This window comes from Muscardinus avellanarius (genome assembly GCF_963383645.1).
Source record: "Muscardinus avellanarius genome assembly, chromosome: 4".
In the NCBI taxonomy this organism is placed as follows: domain Eukaryota; kingdom Metazoa; phylum Chordata; class Mammalia; order Rodentia; family Gliridae; genus Muscardinus; species Muscardinus avellanarius.
The window spans coordinates 41,220,751-41,239,746 of NC_137789.1; the positions used below are offsets into that span (position 1 = coordinate 41,220,751).

The 18,996-nt window shown below is 35.9% G+C and overlaps 1 protein-coding gene across 1 annotated transcript in view; it reads left to right on the forward strand.

Moving 5' to 3' along the window:
• The window catches only part of STK3 (serine/threonine kinase 3), a gene marked incomplete at both ends in the record, with an annotated part of 323,355 nt that overhangs the window by 239,597 nt on the left and 64,762 nt on the right, over nt 1-18,996 (forward strand). The window contains 1 exon segment of the mRNA XM_080694746.1: nt 8,019-8,194. Coding sequence (XP_080550872.1) covers nt 8,019-8,194 — 176 coding nt within the window.

The following is an 18,996-nucleotide window of genomic DNA, read 5'->3' on the forward strand; positions in this document are numbered from 1 at the left end:
AATTTTAGCTAGTTTTTGAGCTGAAAGATCTGCTGAATTACAACCAACTGGTCGTTTCAGCCCCTTGTTTTCCTTTGCATCCCTGAAGTCTGTTTCTGTGAGGCAATATGGCGCTAGTGTGGTGGCTGCTGCCACAAGGCAGGTAGGTTTCTTTTCTGCTCTCTGGTTTTTCTTCTAGTCTTCTTTTTCTCTGCCCCTTGTATTTATAGCTTTTATTTCTCAATTGTAAGTATTTTCTGGCTATGTAAGGCATTATTTTTGAAGCTGTGGAGATCAAGTGTCAGCAGTATTCATAGACACTGCTTTACTTACTCGGTCACCATCTTTCCTCTCTCCCGGAACTAGATAATTTTAAACATTACATTTATTCCTAAAGTAAAAATATTTTTATAGGCTGGGGTCAAATTTAACTGCAACTTGAGAAATTGATGTCCATTTTATGTTATTATTCTTTGAGTTAAAAAAAAAAGTATTTGCCATAGTATCCACAATCACATATGACAGTGGTTACTATCTTGAGATTTCCTGCTTCATTCTGTTTTTGAAGAACCCAGCATTATCCCTCCTTCTCTTTCTCTTCCTCTTCCTTTTCTACTTCTTCTTTCTCATCTTTTAAGTAAATGTAAGTCAGAAGCATCATCCGCTCTGTCTTACTTCTGTGAACATGTATCTATCTCCCTGGAGACTCAGCTGTCTACTGTGGCATGTGTTTTATATTGTATAGTTAAATATTACTAGGCAATCACAGCTGTCTCTTCCATTAATTTTCAGAACAAATTTTATCTATTTTCCTCTTAAGAAACCTTGAAAGTATTTTATAACTTTTCTTTGTGTATAACAAAGACATACTCTAAATGTTAATGCTAGCTTTTAAATTAAGCAGTGGAAATATTTGGACATTGAGCACAAACATTTGAATAGAAGATTATATGTAAGCTTATTTTGGTTAATAATATCTCATTATAAAGTTATCCAAAAAGAAGACTCTAATGAAACAGCCTATTTAATGAAATAAATTGAATTGTAGACTTTTGTTAAGTCTATGTAGAAATGTTTATTTCTAACTTAAAAATGGGTTATTTTCCAAAATTTTGATTGTGGAACCCTAAGGCATTTCACTATAGGTTTTTAGGATACTCTATAAAGGACCCTTAAAACTATAATGTGTCTGAAATGCAGTGATAATTAAGCTACCCAGGTATAATGGTGGGTCCCAAGTTTCAAATTGGGATGTTCCCACAGCAAAATTGAATATTACTGCTCCTCCTTCTTCCTATAAAGAAAGATATATCAATTAAGACCTGAACTTGGCTGCATGGACCAGAAAACCCCAGTAACAGTGGTTTAAACAAAATAGGGTTAATTTCTTTTCTCACGTAACGAGAAATCCAGAAGCAGAATGTTCTGCCCATGTAAAGTGATTTCATGATATCTTTAGAGATCCTTTCTGTGATGACATCTGTAGAGTATTACACTCGTCCTATTGCCTGTAGAATAAATGCTTGCTCTCCAGCCATCAAGTCTGCATTTCAGGCAGGAGGAAAAGGCAAGAAACAGGAGTGGTGCTATAATCAAGAAAACAGAACTTTCTTAGGAACTCTTATTTTACATATCACTGGCCAGAATGATATTACATAACACCTCTTATCTACAAGAGAGCCAATCTCTCACCCCTGAGAAGGAAAGGGGACTTCTAATATTAAATAAGCCATTTTTTCACTGAGAGAAACATGATAGCTCATATGATGAATTAGAAGATTCTGACTGGAATAGTATTAGAAGCAGGTGCAGAAGTGCTAGGGATGGGAAAGTAGGCTTCTGCAATGCAACTTTGCAGAATGAAACTCAGGATTTGGTCTGGAGTTTCTTTCTGTGGCCCTTTCTGTTGCCACTAGTTACCAACACTTCTACTTTTCTGGCTCCCTGTGGAAAAGAATACTGCCTTTCAGCCTTTAACCTACTTTCTCTGTCTCTAAAGGAATGCCTGCAGAGCCAATCTTACTTTTTATTGTGAAAGTTTTTATAAAAGATTCAAGTTCTTCCTAGTTTATTCTCCATAGCAATACAAAAGTAACCTCTGAGATTTTGTTTCCTTCTTCCCAGTGTATGCTATTTATGCTATTGCTCTTTTTTTTTTTTTTTTTTTTTTTTTTGGTGGTGGTGGTACTGGGGATGGAACCCTTCTACCACTGGGCTACACTCCCAGACTTATTTACCTGTTTTACTTTTTTTATTTGGAAACAGGGTCTCTTCAACCAGCAAGGCTGGCTTTAAACCTGCACGATCCTCCTGTCTCCACCTCCCAAGCACAGGGATTACAAGCGTGAGCCACCACGCCCGGCTGCTATTGCTTTTAATATATAGGTCATACTAGAGGAGATGCTCCATAAATGTTAGTTTCTAGTAGAAAAAGATCAGTTTCCCTTTTATTTCTAAAGTACTTTGGGTGAATTTTCTCAGATACAAAGGTATGAATCAAGAGTCCCTAGTATATAAAAATGCCATAGACTGTTTCATTACAGCGCCAGAGTATAGGTGATTCTGGATGAAGAGTTTCCTACCTCCCAGTTGAGGAGAAAATGAAGAAGACCATAGCTAGAATGGCTGCAGTGAAGCCAAGGGGAAGTAGTAAGAGCATTGTGGTCCTGGCTGTGTGTGTGTGTTACCAAAGACTTACACACTGAATTTACTTTTTAAAGAATGCTATCTATAAATATGCTTCTATGAAACACATTTGTACATTTGTCCAGTGTAGTTATAATGGTGATCTTCACTAGTTTCTTAATCTCCCAAGTTAGTGTCTCCAAATTTCATAATCCTTGCCTCTGATTCTGATTATATAAATGCTGATAACCCTTATTATACTGAATGTTAATGTTTTTAGATGTCTTTTTGTGTGTGACAGATTTAAGACTTTCTGGTAAAAATCAGAACTTAGATCTAAATGTGTAATCCATTCATTACAGAATTCTTCTTGTTGGGCCAGGGGTGTAGTTCAGTGCATTTTGGGCCTAGTATGCATGATGCTTGTGTTTGATGCCCAGCACCACCAAAAAAATCAAAGGAAAGGAAGGAGGAATTGATATTAAGCAAAGGATTTCTTTATGGAATTATCTATTTATTCCTACTTTGTGATTTGATTTAGTCAAGTATTTTTTTAAATTTTATTAAGCTTAGCTAGACTTTAATGTGATTTATTTTCCTTTTATTCTTAGAAAATAGGGTAGAAGTGGAGAATAGCTGAGGTTAAGTTTCTAGACCTTATTTTGGAATAAGAGGTTACCATAGGAACCAAATTTTACTTCTGAAGATAGAGAAATATGTCTTATAATGATAAAGCCTAATCAAAGACTAATCAAAGATACTTAAGATCTGTTGAAAATGTTAATGGAATATATGTGTCCTGTCCAAATGTCAGTAATATAAATAACCTTGTCAAATTAACGAATTTCTCCCTTCGTCCTGTCCCGTCCCATCCTTCCCTCCTTCCTTTCCTTTCTCCCATTTCAGGGAACAAAGTTGAAAATAGATACCATAACTGCGATGTCTTTATCTTTATTTTTAATGTTTACTGATCCTTAAAATAAAACATTTTATATGTATTTTAATTTTTAATATGTTAGTAAAGTCTTTTCTGACCAGTAACTGAAAGGCAGCGTTGGCCATTGTCTTTAAGAACTGAATATAAAGAGGCTTTTTTTGCGTATTTGGTTGGTTGATTGAATTTTTACTATTATTATTTTTAAGTAGAATATGAATGAGAGTTCTCTGTGTTCTGAGGGTTTACCACAGATAGTCTAATTTTGAATATTTATATATTCAAAATATTTATATATTCAGAATTTGAACCTTTTCATTGGTATGATTTGAGTTCCAGATATTTAACATATTTAATTTTAAACCATCCAAATTAATTAATTAAAGACTGGTTTTTAGAGAAACAGTTGTATTGAGAATCTTATATTTTTCCACAAATATGCCCATATTCTGAATATCATATTCTTTCTACTTCTACTGGGACAGATTATTTTAATAATTGTAGTAGTCAGAATAATTTTAAGGTATTTTATCACCAACAAATAACTGCTAGTGATAAAATGCCAGCAGCCTCTACTAACTCAAAAATAATGAGGAAAAAACATGTAGCATCTCATGACTCCTCTGCAGATGCATAGGCATTGAACCTCAGGGTAGATAGAAACACTCACTAATAGAGTCATCTTGTTGGTTTAATTATTTAATCAAAAGGTTAGGGGCTTTACAGTTTAATAAAGGGTCAAGACAAACACATTTAGAATATATAATTCATAGTTTAAAAATAAAAAATAAAGAGATTACTTTTGGTAATATATTATTCTCATATCTAAATTGTATCATAATGACTCACTTATCAGAGGTTAACCATCAAAACACTCACAAGAAAGTGAAAAAGGCATCTGTATAGGTATTAAAAATAAGATTGGCCATTAGTGCCAGTACTTAAGAGGCTGAGACAGATGGATCATAGGTTTGACTAGCCTCAGCAACTTAGACGTTGTTTCAAAATAAAACATAAAAGAGGGCTGGAGTATAGATTGAAGGTAGAATGCTCCTGGGTTCAATTGTCAGTACCACATACACAAAAAAAGATCACTTGCAAATAAGGATCTCTACATGTATAAAGAATTAACTTACTTAAAAAGAAAGGTGGTTAGCCAGGCGTGGTGGCGCACGCTTGTAATCCCCGGGCTTGGGAGGCAGAGACAGGAGGATCGCGCGGGTTCGAAACCAGACGCGCTGGCTTAAGAGACCCTGTTTCCAAAAAAAAAAAAAAAGTATAAAATAGGTCTGGGAGCCGGGCATGGTGGCGCACGCTTATAATCCCTGCACTTGGGAGGCAGAGACAGGAGGATCGAGCAGGTTCGAAGCCAGCCGCACTGGCTTAAGAGACCCTGTTTCCAAATAAAAAAGTATATATATAAAAGAAAAGGTCTGGAAGGGTAGCCCGGAGGTAGAAGGGTTTCCAGGAACCCCAGTACCAAAAAAAATTTTTTAAATAAAATAAAATAGGTCTGGGAGTGTACCCTGGAGGTAGAAGGGTTTCCAAGAATCCCAGTAACACACACACACACACACACACACACACACACACACACACACACACAAGTGGTTAATGTACATAATCAGCAAGCAATATCTTTAGTAAATATTTGTATAGTCACGATCATAGCTCTATGACTCCCAATAGCTGAAAGATGGAAAAAATCCAAATATCCTTTGACAGATGAGTGGATAACAAAACGTGATGTAATATATACAATGTAGTAGTAAAACATTGAAAAATAAGGAAATTTTGCCATACACTACAATATGTCAACCTTAAGGACATTATGTCAAGTGAAATAATCAAAACAAACAAATACTTTTTTTTCCAGTACTAGGGATTGAACCCAGGGGCATTCTACCTCCGAGCTCCACCCTCAGCCCTATTATTTATTTATTTATTTATTTATTCATTCATTCATTCATTCATTCATCCATTTTGGTGGTACTGGGGTTCCCAGGGGCATTCTACCTCCGAGCTCCACCCTCAGCCTCTTTCTTTCTTTCTTTCTTTCTTTCTTTCTTTCTTTCTTTCTTTCTTTCTTTCTTTCTTTCTTTCTTTCTTTCTTTCTTTCTTTCTTTTCATTTTTGGTGGTATTGGAGTTCCTGGAAGCCTTTCTACCTCTGGGCTATGCTCCCAGACCTATTTTATATATTTTTTAAAATTTGGAAACAGGGTCTCTTAAGCCAGCACGTCTGGCTTCAAACCTGTGAGATCCTCCTGTCTCTGCCTCCCAAGTGCGGGGATTACAAGCTGTGCCACCATGCCCAGTTTATTCTATATTTTGAAACAGGGTTTCACTAAGTTGCTGAGGGCCTCACTAAGTAGCTGAGGCTGGCTACAAACCCTTGATCCTCCTGTCTCAGCTTCCCAAGTACTTGGATTACAAGTTTGTGTCACCACGCACAGCTAAACAAATACTTAAATAATTGCATTTATATAAGTATTTGGAGTAGTGAGGTTCATAAAAACAGATAGTAAAAATGATAGTTGCCAGGGGTGAGGAGGAGGAGAAATGTGGAGTTGTTGTAATGAGTAGACCCCTTCCTCCCCAGGAACTGAGGAATGAACCCAAGGGCATTCTATCTATGAACTACACTCCTGCCTTTTTATTATTATTATTATTTTTGAAACAGGTTCTCCCTAAGTTGTAGAGGGCCTCACTAAGTAGCTGGGGCTGACTGCAAACCTGTGATGCTCCTGTCTCAACCTCCCAAGTACTAGAATTACAAACATGCACTACCATGCCTGGCTTATGTGTAGAGTTTTAATTGTGCAATATGAAAATAATTCCAGAGATTGGTAACAATGTAATATTTAACACTTCTGAACCATACACTTAAAAAATGGTTAACTTTTGTTTTATGCATGTGTATTTTGCCACAATAAAAAGCTGGAAAAGTAATTTACCATCTGAGCCATTATTAAGTATACAGTTCAGTTGTATTAAGACCATACTGCTGTACAACCATTACCACCATTCATCTCTGTAGTTCTTTTATCTTTTTTTTCCCTCTTTTTTCTTTTTATTTAATTTCTTGAACTGGGAATTGAAGCCAGGGCCTCACACATGCTTGGCTAGTGCTATACTACTGAGCTACACCCCCAGCACTTCATATTTTTTGTTGAGACAGGATCTAAGTTGTCAAACTGGGCCTTAAATTTATATTCCTTCTGCCTCTGTCTTCTCAGTAAGTGGGATTACAGGTGTGCACCATAGGGCACAGCTACTCTTTTCATCTTCTAAAATTGAAACTTTATATCCCTTAAATACTAACTTCCCATTCCCTATGTTGACAGTATAAAATAAAAACTGGCTTACTGAAAGCAAGGTTACTCACTTGGAAGTTCTACAAGGACCCAAGCAAGGGATACGGAGAAACTAAGTAGTGGTGATCAATAGAGCAAAAGGGTTAATGTAAACAGCTTTATTGAACAGTAAGACTTAATGATCAGTTTTATATGGTAAGAGATGCATCTGAATTAAATTTTTTTTTTGCAGTACTGGGGATTGAACCCAGGGGCATTCTACCTCCGAGCTATACCCCCCAGCCCTATTTTTTTATTCTTTATTTTGAAACAGGGTCTCCCTGAGTTGCAGAGGACCTCACTAAGTAGCTGAGTCTGGCCATGAACCGCAGTCCTCAGCCTCCCAAATGCTGGGATTACAAGTGTTTGCCACCATGCCCGGCTATCTGAATTAATTTTTAAATGTATTACTTTAGAGATTGAGTAAATAATGTTGACCTTGACAGGGAACATGCGGAAAGAGCTGCTGTTTTGAAGGGAAGATTCTTGTATTTCGTTTTTAAGTAAGTAATGGCTAACTCGAACTCACCGCAGATCAAGTAGAATAATAGCAAGTTGCAAAGATGGATATAAAACTTAGGAGCAAAGTCTGGGCTAGAGAAATAGCTGTGGGAGACATGGATGTTACTATGGCAGGCATAACTATGAAAGTCCAGAGGGTAGGGAATCAACTAGTGAGAGGACCAACGAGAAAGTAATGAAATAAATGTGAGGAACCTGGGTAAACCCTTACAATTTCACAGCTGAAAGTGTTTACTTACAAAATAATGCAGGCATAAATGTAAAAAAGAACACCTGAACCACGTAGTGTTTAAAAATTTATTTTCTGTGGCAAATTTTAAATGTATATATTATTTTTATACAATTATATTCTGCTATAATTCTTAAATTTTTCTACAATCTAAGAATATTCTGGATCTTTTCCTAATTATTGGTTTAAATTGTATTTGGTCTGGATTCTTAACTCATATTGTATTTTACTTTGTTCTTCATGAATTGTTTTGGCCTTGAATTTGACCAGTACAAATTTATTATATGACTCAATAAAAATATTATGCTTCAGTGAAGATCATGTTTCTATAAATGTAATAGCTTATACCATCCTTATATTCTTTGTTTACCTAAGGAAATGCAACTTCACCACAAGTACAAAGACCATCTTTCATGGACTACTTTGATAAGCAGGACTTCAAGAATAAGAATCATGAAAATTGTAATCAGAACATGCATGAATCCTTCCCTATGTCTAAAAATGTTTTTCCTGATAACTGGAAAGTTCCTCAAGATGGAGACTTTGACTTCGTAAGTACATTTTTATTCTCTGATGTGTTTTCTCCTGTGTTTTATCATTACATTGAGACAGAGTTTATAAATACAAAATACGTATATAAAATTATAGAATATGTGTGTGTGTGTGTGTGTGTGTGTGTTGTTGTTGTTGTTATGGGGATGAAACCCAGAAGTGTTCTAACTCTAATCTATATTTCCAGCCAGCCCTTTTAAATTTTTTATTTTGAAACAGGGCCTTTCTCAGTTGCTCAAGGTCTCACTAAATACTGAGGCTGGCCTTGAACCCCGCAGTCCTCCTGTTTCAGCCTCTCAAGTACTGGGATTACAGGTGTGCACCACTGCACCTGACCATAGTTGCTTATAGTCAATTAAATCTGGCTCAAATTTAAAAAAGTACTTAGGAGTTCTTAAAACTTTAATGACAAATATTGCAAGAGAATTTTCAGTTATTCAAATAATGAGATACTTCTGACAGTATACTCAGTTTCAAAAATAAGTAAAGATATTTATTGTATAGACCTTGAGCTTTTTTGCAGTACTGAGGATGGAACCCAGGGCCATTCTACCTCCAAGCTACCCCCGCCCCAGCTCTATTTTTTGTGGGTTTTTTTTTTTTTTTTTTTTGGTGGTACTGGGGTTCCTGGAAACCCTTCTACCTCGGGGCTACACTCACAGACACCTATTTGTTTATATTTTTATTTGGAAACAGGGTCTCTATTCTTTATTTTGAAACAGGTCTCACTAAGTTGCAGAGGGCCTAAGTAGCTGAGGCTGTCCACAAACCGTGATTCTCCTGTCTCAACCTCTCAAGTACTGGAACTTCAAGCATGTGCCACCATGCCCAGCTAATAAGGTTTTATTTTAAACTATTTACTTTTAAAAATTATAAATTATTTAGGATACTGACATTGAATCTTTAAATCATTCACGGACATGATGAATAATGTAAAGTATTTAGCATCAAAGAACTCTGTCTTGTCTCGGTTGGAGTAAATCTTAATAGCCTCTGGAAAATGGTTTGAAATGAGTTAGCTATAACTTATGAATAAATCATCATGTTAAGAAATAACAAATAAAATGATTTAATTCTGTTCCAGTTAGATTTTGCTACCATCCCAAAACTTAATGGTTTAAGATAGCAGCTATATGATTTGCTCACTATTTTGTGGGATACCATTTTGGGCAGGTTCAGCTAAGCAGTTCTGCTAGTTCCACTTGGGTTTCTCAGGTAGCTGTAGTCATATCATTGAGGTAGCTGAATAGTCTCTCAAATTACCCGCTCATGTTTCTGGTAGTGTTGAATAGGCCATATGATTCTATCAGGCAAGCCTGAGATTTTTATGTGGCAGTAGTAGCCTTCTAGGAGGGTAAGAACAAAAGTTGCAAGGCCACTTGACCTCAGTTTAGAATTGACAAACTGTTCATTTACAGTAGCATCAAAAAGAATGAAATATTTAGGAGTGTTCTTAACAAAGGAGGTGAAAGACTTGGACACTGAAAACTGCAAAATGTTACTGAAAGTAATTAAAGAAGACATCAGTACATGAAAGACACCTATTCATTGATTGGAAGACTTAATATTGTTCAGAAGTTAATACTACTCAAAGTAATCTACAGATTCCATGCACTATATCCAAATCCTAATGATGCTTCTGTAGATGTAGCAATTGTTATGTGAAAATTTATTTGATGTGCCGAAGGGACCCCCAAATAATGAAAAAGACTTGGAAAAATCAAAGATCTCATATGTACTGGTTTCAAAACTTACTATAAACCACTGTAATGAAAACAGTATTGTACTGACATAAAGACAGACAGATACCCCAGTGGATAATAGAATAGAATACCCCAAATTAAATCCTCATATCTACAGTTAAAAGATTTTTTTTATAAGGATGTCAAGATCATTTGTATTAGTGAGCCTCCTACCACTCTAACAAAATACCTGAAGCAAATCCATGATTAGGTTAGCCCATTGTTTTTAGAGCTCTGGTAGAAGTGCTGAATGACGATGTCAGGAAGCCAATAGCAGAATAAAGTGCTTACCTCTTGTCCAGGAAGAAAAAGAGAAAGAAGAAGGTGCTGGGCTCCCACAGTCACATTTGAAGGCATGTCCCCAGTGACCTAAAAACCTCCCAGTAGGCCCCATCTCTCAAATATGTCACTACTTCCCAATAGTGCAACCCTTGGGACCAAGCCTTTAATACATAGACCTTTGGGTGTGTTGGACACACAAATTATAACACCATTGAATGAGTAGAGAAGAGCAGTCTTTTAAATAAATAGTACTGGAAAAACTAGATGTCTTCATGAAGACATCCAGTTTCAAAATACATCCAGAGTCAAAATAAAGTTTGACTCTTAATCTTTAAAAAATTTGCTCAGTGGATCAAAGATCTAAATGTAAGAACAAACATTATAAAATTTAACAACAACAAATATATATATATATATGTGTGTGTGTGTGTGTGTGTGTGTGTGTATGTGTGTATATATATATATATATATATATATATATATATATATATATATATGTATATGAAGCCAGATGTGGTAACACACACTCGTAATTCCAGTATTTGGAAAGCCGAGACAAGAGGATCGCAGGTTCATGGCCATCCTCACCTACTTAGTGAGGCCCTCTGCAACTTAATGAGACTCTGTTTCCAAGTAAAACATAAAATAGGGCTAGGGGCATAGCTCAGAGGTAGAATACTTCTGAGTTTCATCTTCAGTTATACACACACACACACACACACACACACACACTCACACACACTCACACCACACACACACAAATACTTACATGTTTGTATGTATGTATGAATGGTTTGGCAATGATTTTTTGGATATGATTCCAGAAGGCAATAAAAGAAAATATAGATAAATCAGACAACATCAAAATCTAAATTTTTTTGTGCTTCAAAGGACACTATCAACAGAAAGAAAGACGACCTATGGAATGGGAGAAAATATTTGCAAATCATAGGTTATAAGAGGTTAATACCTAGAATGTATGATGAACAGCCAAACATCAACAGAAAACAGTCCATTTCAAAAATACGTAAAAGACTTGAATAAAGTTTTTTCCAAAGAATATAAATAAATGGCTAAAAAGCACATCAAAAGGTGCTTAGTAACATTAGGGAAATGCAAATCAAAGAAACAGTGACATACTGCTTAATGCATATTAAATGGCTATTATCAACAAACAAAATAATGTGTTGATGAGGATGTGGAGAAATTGGAACCCTTCCTTGTGCACTGCTGGTGGGAGTGTCAAAGAGTGCAGGTGCCATGGAAAGCAATATGGTAGTTTCTCAGAAATGACTAACATAAGGTGACTGTGTGATCTCATAGTTCCACTTCTGGGTGTATGCAAAACAAGTGAAAATAGGGACTCAGAAAGGTATTTGTACACCCATTTTTATAGTAGCTGTTCATAATAGCCAGAAAGTGGAAGCAACCCAGACATTCATCAGTGGGTATATGGATTAAAAACACATGGTTTATATATACAATGAGTTATTATTTAGAAAGGAAAGAAATTCTTCAGTATGTTATAGTGTGAATGAACCTTGAGGACATTATGCTAAGTGAAATAAACTAGTCACAATAGACATACTGTATAGTTCTCCTTACATAAGAGGCTTGGAGTAGTTGAAAGTTATAGATACAAAAGGTGGAATAGTGCTTCCAAGGAAATGGAGGGAGTAGGAAATAGAGTTATTGTTAAGTGGGCCTGGAGTTTCAGTTTTGCATAATGAAAAATATGGAGATGCATATGGTGATTTTTGTAAAACAATGTGAATGTACTTAATGCCAATGAATGATACACATGAAAATGGTTAATTTTATGCATATTTGATCACAATAATAAATACAGAAGAAGTGTGGGGAAAGGATTTGCATAGCATCACTGTCACAGTGTTGTGTTAGTCAGAAAAGAAGGCCCAATTCTAGGGATGTAGAGCAAAGTCAAATTGCATAGGGTCCTGTAGAATGGAAGGAATTGTTATAATCATCTTTGCAAACAATCTACTACTACTTGAGAGGCTGGGATGGTAGGATTGCAGGTACAAGGATTGCAAGTTCAAGGACAGTGTGCAGTAACTTAACCAATACCCTGTTCAAAACATAATGTAAGCCAGGCGTGGTGTCACACGCTTGTAATCCCTGCGCTTGGGAGGAAGAGACAGGAGGATCATGCAGGTTCGAAGTCAGCTGCGCTGGCTTAAGAGACCCTGTTTCCAAAAACTTTAAAAATATAAAATAGGTCTGGGAGGTAGAAGGGCTTCCAGGAACCCCAGTACCACCAAAAAAAAAAAAGTAATAGGTATAGAGGTATAGCTCAGAGGTAGAACACACCTGGGTAAAGAGGAAAGAGCAGGGTGTGGTGGTATAGCTTTGTAATCCAAGTATTTGGGAGGCCAAGACAGGAGGATTCAGGTTCATGGACAGCCTCTGCAACTTAGTGAGACCCTGTTTCAAAATAAAGAATAAAAAATAGGGCTGGGGCATAGCTTGGAGGTAGAATGCCCCTGGGTTCCAACCCCAGTACTGCCAAAAAAAAAAAAAAAAAAAAGCCATGTGTGGTGGCGCATGCTTGTAATCCCTGCACTTGGGAGGTGGAGACAGGAGGATCTTGCAGGTTCAAAGCCAGCCTTGCTGGCTTAAGAGACCCTGTTTCTCAATAAAATATAAACTAGGTCTGGGAGTGTAGCCTGGAGGTAGAAGGGTTACATCCCCAGTACCACTCCCCCCCTCAAAAAAAGGCTCTTAAGAATATTAATCTTAAACATAGCATGTAGGGGTGTGTGTGTGTGTGTGTGTGTGTGTGTGTGTGTGTGTGTATTTGGGCTGACTAGACATAGGTAATCAAATATGTGGCGTGGGCTTGAAATAAAAAAATTAAAAAGTGGAAAAGAAATTAAACAGCAGGAAGAGATGTGGAAACATTGGAAAAGATTATTCAACAGAAATAGGTGACTTACTTAATTTGAAGAGTACTATTTTGGTTAAAGTAAAGAACTAAATGATTAAAAGCAAAAGCTTAATAGAGGTTGGAAGGACCTCCCAGTAGAAAAAGATTTCAAGGGATTATGACTAGATCCAATTTTTGCAGAATAATTTATTTTCTTTCACAGGGCAGATAGCCTGACCAGGGAGTGAGAGAATGACTAGAATAGTTCTTCCAGCATTTATTACACCTGTCATTGGGAAATGCTCAACCCTTTCATCACTTTGTGGAAATGAAAAATATTTGTAGAAGCCACTGAGAGGAATGTAAATGGGAGTAAATAAAAAATCAGTGAAGGATGGCAGAAATGAATAAAGAATTGCTGAGAGTCATAGTGAGTGTGGTAAAGACAAGGGAAGTATCTAAGGGGACAGAAAGCAATTGGGGAGGAGGCCTGGTGAGCACAGCGGGAGTGATTTGGTATAATACTTTGCTCACAAAGTAGGAAGGTGGACTAATAACAAACTAGATTTTCACTTAAGGCAGCAGCTGTTAATAAGAGAAATCTGGTTGTATTCATTCCCTCGTTTATTAGATGACGAATGTTTAAAAATTTGACTCATCAAAGTATAAAGTATGGTGAGGTTTATGTTATCGCCTCTCTTTATGATGTATTTCGAGGCTACCTTCCAAAAGAGAATTGGATTTTATGTGATTCCAATGCCTATTTAACAGAAGTTGCTTAAAATAGGCTGAAGTTGTTGTGACTATGTTTTCAGGACATACAATGATTATTCTTCTGCCTCAATGAAAATCAATTTTAAGAAAGAAAAATGAAAGAAAACACTTTACTGTGTTTTGAGGCATCAAAGCAGATTCCTAAAGGTCAGAGCTTACTCATGGAGGCACCTGCTAGACAGATGTGCAGAATAGGAAACATTCTTTATCTTAAAGCCTATATTGCAATTCAGCTTTATAAAATCTTTAGCATTTGGCTTTTGTATCTTCCGTGAATAGTTTCAAGTCATGTTCCTGGACATAATGAGATGCTAATAGAATATATATTGTCACCAGTCCAGGGGGAGGTTATATAAAGGTAGGAGATGAAATGTATTTGGGCTAATTGCCCTTATAATTTTAACTCTACTAAAAAATAGTTGTTTCGGGTATGCCTATGAAGATCTCCAAAACAAATGTAAAAGGCAAATATGTTTATTATAGCACTAGTCTAATGTTTCAGTTTTTGTTAGAATTATTTCCAAACAGCCTTAGCATCCAGATTGTTTAGTGCTAAATAGAGCTCGTGTAGATCTTGTTTTGCAAAAATTGCAGTATCATATTTAAATAGATATATTTTGTTTAATGTAAAGATTTTGGAATAAGAACAAAAACTAAAAGCCATCTGTTAATCCACTATATTGGTTTCAATATTTTTTTAAAAAAACTGGATTGACATTAATTACTAGTATAAGAGAAATTAGGTATATCAACCATTTTTATTTTATGCTCAAATGGATTTGTAAGTTAGCATTTCTTTTTTTATCCTTTATTTTATTTTTAATTTAATTTTTTTTATAAGTGGAACATATTGAGAGTGGTGTACATTTACATTGCGCTCCTCCTCCTATTTCTGGGTTGATAAGTCAGTGTGGTCCAAAGTCTTTGTGCAAAATGCAGAAGGTGGTTAACCCAGAGAAAGTGTCAACCCTGCTGCTGATGCCACCATGGCCCTTTTAGGTACCTTCTCTTGTTCTGGGGAAATAGTTTCTTCCCAGGGTCTTCTCAACTTTCTACACTACCAGCAGTTGTGCAGGAGTAATTAAAAAACAAAACTACTATAAAGATCCACCATGATGACCCAGCTATTACTAGTCCTTGGTATTTTCCAAAAGAATTAGAATACTATAGTGATATATGTATATCCATATTTATAGTAGCATACATCACAACAGCTAAATTATGGAACCAACCTAGGTATCTGTCAACAGGTGAATGGGTAATAGAATATAAACACAAAGGAATTTTACTTGGCCGTAAAGAAGAACGAAATTAATGTCATTTGCAGGAAAGTGGATGGAACTAGAGAACATCATGCTGAATGAGATCAGCCAGTCTCAGAAAGTCAGGGGACACATGTTTTCTCTCATATATGGAAGCTGGAGAGAAAGCAGGTAACAAAAGAGACTAGAGATAATTGAGGATAATTGCTCAAAAGAACAACAGTAGACAATGAAAGGGGATAGAGGGATGGAGGTGGAAAGGAGAAAAAGAACTGGTGAAGGAAACAGTTCAAATAATGCTACATCTTATATGATGGTATCACCACCAGTCTCACTGACATGAATGGGGAGAAGTGGGTAGCAGGGTGGGGATCTGAAGGGAAACACACCAGGACATATATTTGTGTCACTTTGAACTTCACTGTGATGTATAATTACAATACACCAATAAAGCCTTCGGTTTTTTTTGAAAAGAAAAAAGAAATGAGACTGCAGTGGACTATAAGAGCTTGCAAAAACATGGCAGTGAGGCAGCCCTCTAGAAAACCCTCAGCAACATAGGCGGGCACCTGTACATAGAAAGCCCTATGGAGGAAAACTGAGCCAGCAGCAATGACTAGTTTTCACCTGCTAGCTGTGTGCTAGCTGGCTTTTTTCCATTTAAATACAGATGATGCCTTTGCATTTTAAAGAGATGTTGGCTAAATGTTCCCCTTGTCCAGTATCCTTAAGTCAAAGAACTGCTTGTTCTCTTCAGTTCTTAGTTCTGTGAACTGAGGAAACCACTTCATGTGAGTGACAGTTTTAAAAGCACATTATCATTGATTACCTTTGCATTAATTAAATGATTATTGCCAAGTATTTCCATATGTTTGCAAGAGTATTAACAAAGTATAAAAAGATAACTGTAGTTGTTTCAGATTTATTTCTTGCAGGGTAAAGAAGAAATAAACACACAAAATCTCAACGGTTCAGTGGATAGCCCTGGATAAGAGTTTATGATTACAGGTGTACATATGTTGTGAACTTGAGTGTATGTGGCACATTGTGCTTTCACTACTCACTCATTCCCTGTAGAGCCAACAGGAAATTAAAATTAATGAGAAGCCTGCACTTTGAAATACTTGCAGAATTCTTGACTATTTCGGTCCTTTGCCAGCTCACGAAAATTGTGCTGGCAGTCAAATCCAACAGATGGTGTGGTGTGTGCAGAGTTTGTGTCATGTGATTGTCTAGGTCCGTGTTGAATCGTTGTAAGGTTTTGACCATCAGTTGACTGAGACATTTAAGACAGCCAGAACCTCTGTTGAGAAAGGAAAGTGGCGGTCTATGTCAACGATAAGTGTTTATGCACAAGTAGAAATTAATAGTCATGAAGCAGCTAAACTAAATTTAATTGATTCTTTAGTAAAGATAAAAATTGTGGCATCTCTGAACTGCTCCTCTGGTTTCTTTCATGAGTTTAATCTACTTGGCTACCTGAAATAGAGCATTTTGCTTTCTTATTTCTTAGTATGCTCTTTAAGTAATTCATGGTTTTTGAAGTTTTTATTTGATGGTTGTGTTCAGGCAAAGTCTACTAAAACATTAAGCTAATTCTGTTTATTTAGGTAATTAATGCCTTATGTTAAAACTCATTATATCATCATTTCCCTTACAAATGAAACTGAGAGGGTTTATGCTTATTGGATTAATTAAGACAGAAAGCACAGGTGCAGTATGTGTTTTTTTGTCACCATGTTGGAATTTATTAAGATGTTTAAAGCACACGGCAAAAAGAAAAATGTTTTAACAGAAAGAGTTCTAAAAAGTACAAACTTTCCTTATAGCAATTTGTTCTTTTTAAAATGTAATCTCTTTAGAAGATGGTGTTGAATAATTGGCAACCTTACATTTAAAAACAAAGATATTGTACTCTAACATATGTTTTGGCTAGTATTGATGTCTGGGGAAGTTATTTGACTGCAAGGGTTTCTGTTTATAACCTTGTTATATAGATGTTTACTTAATAAGCACTGGGGACTGTTGGATGATTATATCAAGAAAGGTGTTACCCAATAGTGGAATGCGGGAGCAAAGAAAAGACAATCTAATTTATCATCTTTTAAGACTGACAACCCACAAGTTTTACCTCTTGAAATAAACCATTAGATATTAAATAAGTTGCTGTAATGGATAACTGACTTCCATCATTCTTCCTGATGTATATCTCTCATAGTTAGAAGTAGATTGTTCTTTTAGAGCCTGCTAGATTTATTGGCTTGGTTGAACTAACACTAACACATTTTTCTCATGTTCTTACATTAGGTTAGCAACCTTTTCCATAGTATTTCTTGCTCATTAAAATAGAAAGCTATCATTAAGTTGAATTCTTTAAGCTGGAAGATTTATCTTGTAAACAACTGCTTTGTTTTTAAAATCTGAAACCTAAGAGTGATGATTCAAAACCAAAGTCTTATTTCACAAGTAGTAGAAACTTTTCTTTCTCAGAATTATAGACATATTACAAGGAGACAAATGAAAGACAGTATCAAATTAATTTGTGTATTTGTGGACAAACACATTTTTTGAAAACATACCTTAATTTCATTTATTTATTTCATAGTTCTTAACAAAGAAACCTTTTTCTTTCTGAATTAAGTAAAGGTATGTGTTAAAAATTGATATGTAATATGCTGTTAACCCAGGAAGCTGGGTTATAGTACCAAATTATAATTCCATGAGCCTCTGATTTAGTTTTTAACTGTATCTTCATGTCAGAATGCAAATAAAGACATATATATATATATATAATAGTCAAGGCCACAAAAATGTAAATACCTTTATGTGAAAGGCCACAACCCAGTCATGGTTGGTACTATTGAAGTGAATACTTTTACTAACGACGTAAGTAGTCAGTGGTAAATTATCTTTGCTAATGTAGCAGAGCTATAAAACAGTCATTTTCACATTATTTATAGTCTCTTATTTATACTATTTGATGGAAAGACATTTTCTGTCTCAGGTGAACATCAGGGAAGGTGAATGATGGCACAAAATTCTTGAAATTGCCTTTTTGGGGGCTTTGAATATTTAATCATTCTTAGCTGAGGGTATTGGTACATGTCAGAAATCCCAGTACTTGGGAGGCTGAGACAGGAGGATCGCAGGTTGAGGTCAGCCTCAGCAGTTTAGCAAGTGTCCTGACTATGAACACTGTGTTTTCCTTAGGATATCTGTATAAGGGGCAATCAAGATGTAGTGCAGATAAATTCTCCCTTGGTTTGCAGAAATCAGTGAATTGCATCTAAAGTCTGCAAACATCTGTTTTTCCATTTTCCTTTATTATAGAATTATAAGTATAATCTTCCAGAAAAAATAGTCTTTAACTGAGTTAAGGAAATTAAGTTATGTATCCCTGAGCTCAGTCGTCATCATTTTTAGAGCAGCTTTTTCAGTACACTAGAATTTCACCTTTGAAGTCATGTTTAACAGAATTCTCTAGAGCTTAGTCAACCTGTGAGCATCTTTCTGCACTTTACATCAGTAACCCTCACTTGTATAATTTTCTTCCCTGACTATTGTTACTTATACTTTTTCTCTTGACTCCATTTTAAACTCTTATGTTTCCATTAATTACTAGGAAATATTTTGCCCTGGATCATGCTAGGAAGCTTTTAAACAGAGTAATATTGGCTGTGATGTAGGAATGGCCTAGGATACCAAGCTGAGGCTTTTTGTACATATTTATCCCTAATTCTTTGGATAGTGGGTAGCTAGAATTATTATCAAAGGAATAAGTAAAGCATGCATTGAACTGGAGACCTAGAAGAGCTGAATGAAGGACCAGTTGAAACTGGCAAAGTGGATTAAGG